Raw genomic sequence first — 2503 nt, 5'->3', positions numbered from 1 at the left:
CCCTCCTAGCTCCGTACTCCTCACCTGCAGACCGGGCGTGGCTCTTCCCACCTCCCAGGAAGGTGGGCAGGGTCCCGCCAGCTGCTGACTCTCAAAGGGCCCTGGCCGCCACGGCCCCCACATGGGCGACAGGGGCTGAGGCTCGTGGCCCGTGGCTCCAGGTGGCCCACAGCAGCCATGTCTCTGCAGCCAAGGCCATCGGCATCTCGGAGCCCGTCAAGGTGCCCTACTCCAAGTTTCTGATGCACCCAGAGGAGCTGTTTGTGGTGGGACTGCCTGAGGGCATCTCCCTCCGCAGGCCCAACTGCTTCGGGATCGCCAAGCTCCGGAAGATTCTGGAAGCCAGCAACAGCATCCAGTTTGTCATCAAGAGGTAAGGCCCGGCCAGGTCCACCAGAGACACCACCAGGCCTGCCCAGCGCCCAGGGGCAGTACCACGTTGCCATCTTCCTCTATAGGTTGGTAAAAGCATTTTTTCCCTTCTTTTTTTAAAACAGCAGGGCTTGCCGGGCTCGGTGGCTCAGCCTGTCATCCCGCGCCTTTGGGAGACCGAGGTGAGCGGATGGCCTGAGCCCACGGGTTCGAGACCTGCCTGGGCAGCAAGACCTCATCTCTACAATAAATCAAAAAAAAATCAGCTGGGTGTGGTAGCACATACCTGTAATTCCGGCTACTTGGAAGGCTGAGGCGGAAGGATCACTGGAGCCCAGCAGGTCGAGGCTGCGGTGGCCGGGAGCAGCCACTGCACTCCAGTCTGGGCGACGGAGTGAGACTCCAACTCAAAAAAAAAAAAAAAACAGCGGGACTTTAGAATTTGGCTAGAGTTGGACAGGCACGAGGTTGCCCGGGCCCAGCCCAGGCCTGCCGGACAGACCCAGAGCAGCCTGGCCGACCCTCTGACAGTCTCAGGAATGCAGTGTAGATTGGGCTCTGTATTCTCTGGGCAGGTGTGCTGGTGTCCTGGGCTGGGGGTCGGGGGGCTGTGGATAGTGCCTTGTCATCCCAGGATTGCAGAATCCAGCAGTGGATTTTCCAGGCCCTTCTTGTTTTTGTCCATGAGAGTCCAGTGCAGTATCCACATCCCCAACCTGTATGCTCAACTGAGATTAAAACGTCCCTCTGGGCCGGGCTCGGTGGCTCAGCCTGTCATCTCAGCACTTTGGGAGGCTGAGGCGAGTGGATTGCCTGAGCCCGCGGGTTTGAGACTAGCCCAGGCAACTTGGCGATACCTTGTCTCTACAATAGATTAAAAATGAGCCGGGCGTGCTAGCGCGCGCCTGTAGTTCCAGCTACTTGGAAGGCTGAGTTGGAAGGATCGCCGGAGCCCAGCAGGTTGACGCTGGGATGGCTGTGAGTGTGCCGTTACACTCCAGCCTAGGCAACAGAGTGAGGCTCCAACTCAAAAAAATAAGTCCTTCTGCCTGGGCATGGCAGCTCATGCATGTAGTTCCAGCACTTTAGGGGCTGAGGCGGGAGGGTTGCTTGAAGCCTGGAATTTGAGACTGGCCTGGCCAACATAGTAAGACCCTGTCTCTACTGAAAAGAAAAAAAAAATGTGTCTCTGGAGAAGGTGGCAGCAGCTATGAGTGAAAAAAAGAAGATGGAGGATCTGTTTTGTGTTTGTTGCATCTGTGTTACTGTGACACCTTGTAAAATTTAGGCTTGGTTTGGTAGAAAGTAGTGAGAAGGGACCGGGCGCAGTGACTCACGCCTATAATCCCAGCACTTTGGGAAGCCAAGGTGGAGAGGATTGCCTGAGCCCATAGGTTCAAGACCAGCTTGGGCAACTTGGTGAAACCTCATCTCTACAATAAATCAAGAAATTAGCCGGGTGTGTTGGCACACACCTGTAATTTCAGCAACTTGGAAGGCTCAGAGGAAGGATCACCTGAGCCCAGCAGGTCGAGGCTGCCGTGGCCGGGAGCGGCCACTGCACTCCAGCCTGGGCAACAGAGTGAGACTCCGACTCAAAAAACAACAACAAAGTAGCGAGAAGGAAGAGACACTTCACGGTTTGCTCCTTGGGGGGGAAAAGATGGCCCCCAAATTGGGAGACTCACAGTGTCATCCAGGCCCCCAGTGGGTGCTGGCCTGCAGGGCCTTGTCCACGCCAGGAGGGTGGTGCCCCAGGAAACTCTCACAGTGGATAGAAAGCCAGGTAGCAGGCCCGGAAGGTGAAAACTATACTGAGAACAGGGAGATCAGAGGCTTCAGCAGGCAAAGGTGAAATGCAGACTGATGCTCTGTGCGTGCTAAAAGGAGAATCAGGCCAGGCATGGTGGCTCCTGCCTGTAATCCCAGCACTTTGGGAGGCCGAGGTGGGAGGTCTGCTTGAGCCCAGGAGTTCAAGACCAGCCAGGGCAACATAGTGAGATCTCATCTCTGCAGAAATCAAAACAATAAGCTGGGCATGGTGACATGTACCTGTAGTCCCAGCTACTCGGGAGGCTGAGGTGGAAGGATCGCCTGAGCCCAGGCGGTCTCAAAAAAAAAAAAAAAAAAT

General features: G+C 55.9%; 1 protein-coding gene across 1 annotated transcript in view; it reads left to right on the top strand.

Moving 5' to 3' along the window:
* GTF2IRD1 (GTF2I repeat domain containing 1) overlaps positions 1-2503 on the top strand; it is an 88038-nt gene that overhangs the window by 39004 nt on the left and 46531 nt on the right. Inside the window, exon 16 of the mRNA XM_008058246.1 lies at positions 190-373. Coding sequence (XP_008056437.1) covers positions 190-373 — 184 coding nt within the window. The remainder of the gene's footprint in view (positions 1-189; positions 374-2503) is intronic.

Source organism: Carlito syrichta, unplaced genomic scaffold, assembly GCF_000164805.1.
Source record: "Carlito syrichta isolate Samal-C Ts95f unplaced genomic scaffold, Tarsius_syrichta-2.0.1 Scaffold303266, whole genome shotgun sequence".
In the NCBI taxonomy this organism is placed as follows: domain Eukaryota; kingdom Metazoa; phylum Chordata; class Mammalia; order Primates; family Tarsiidae; genus Carlito; species Carlito syrichta.
Note: the sequence above shows the minus strand (reverse complement) of the source record. Positions and strands in the feature narration are given on the sequence as shown.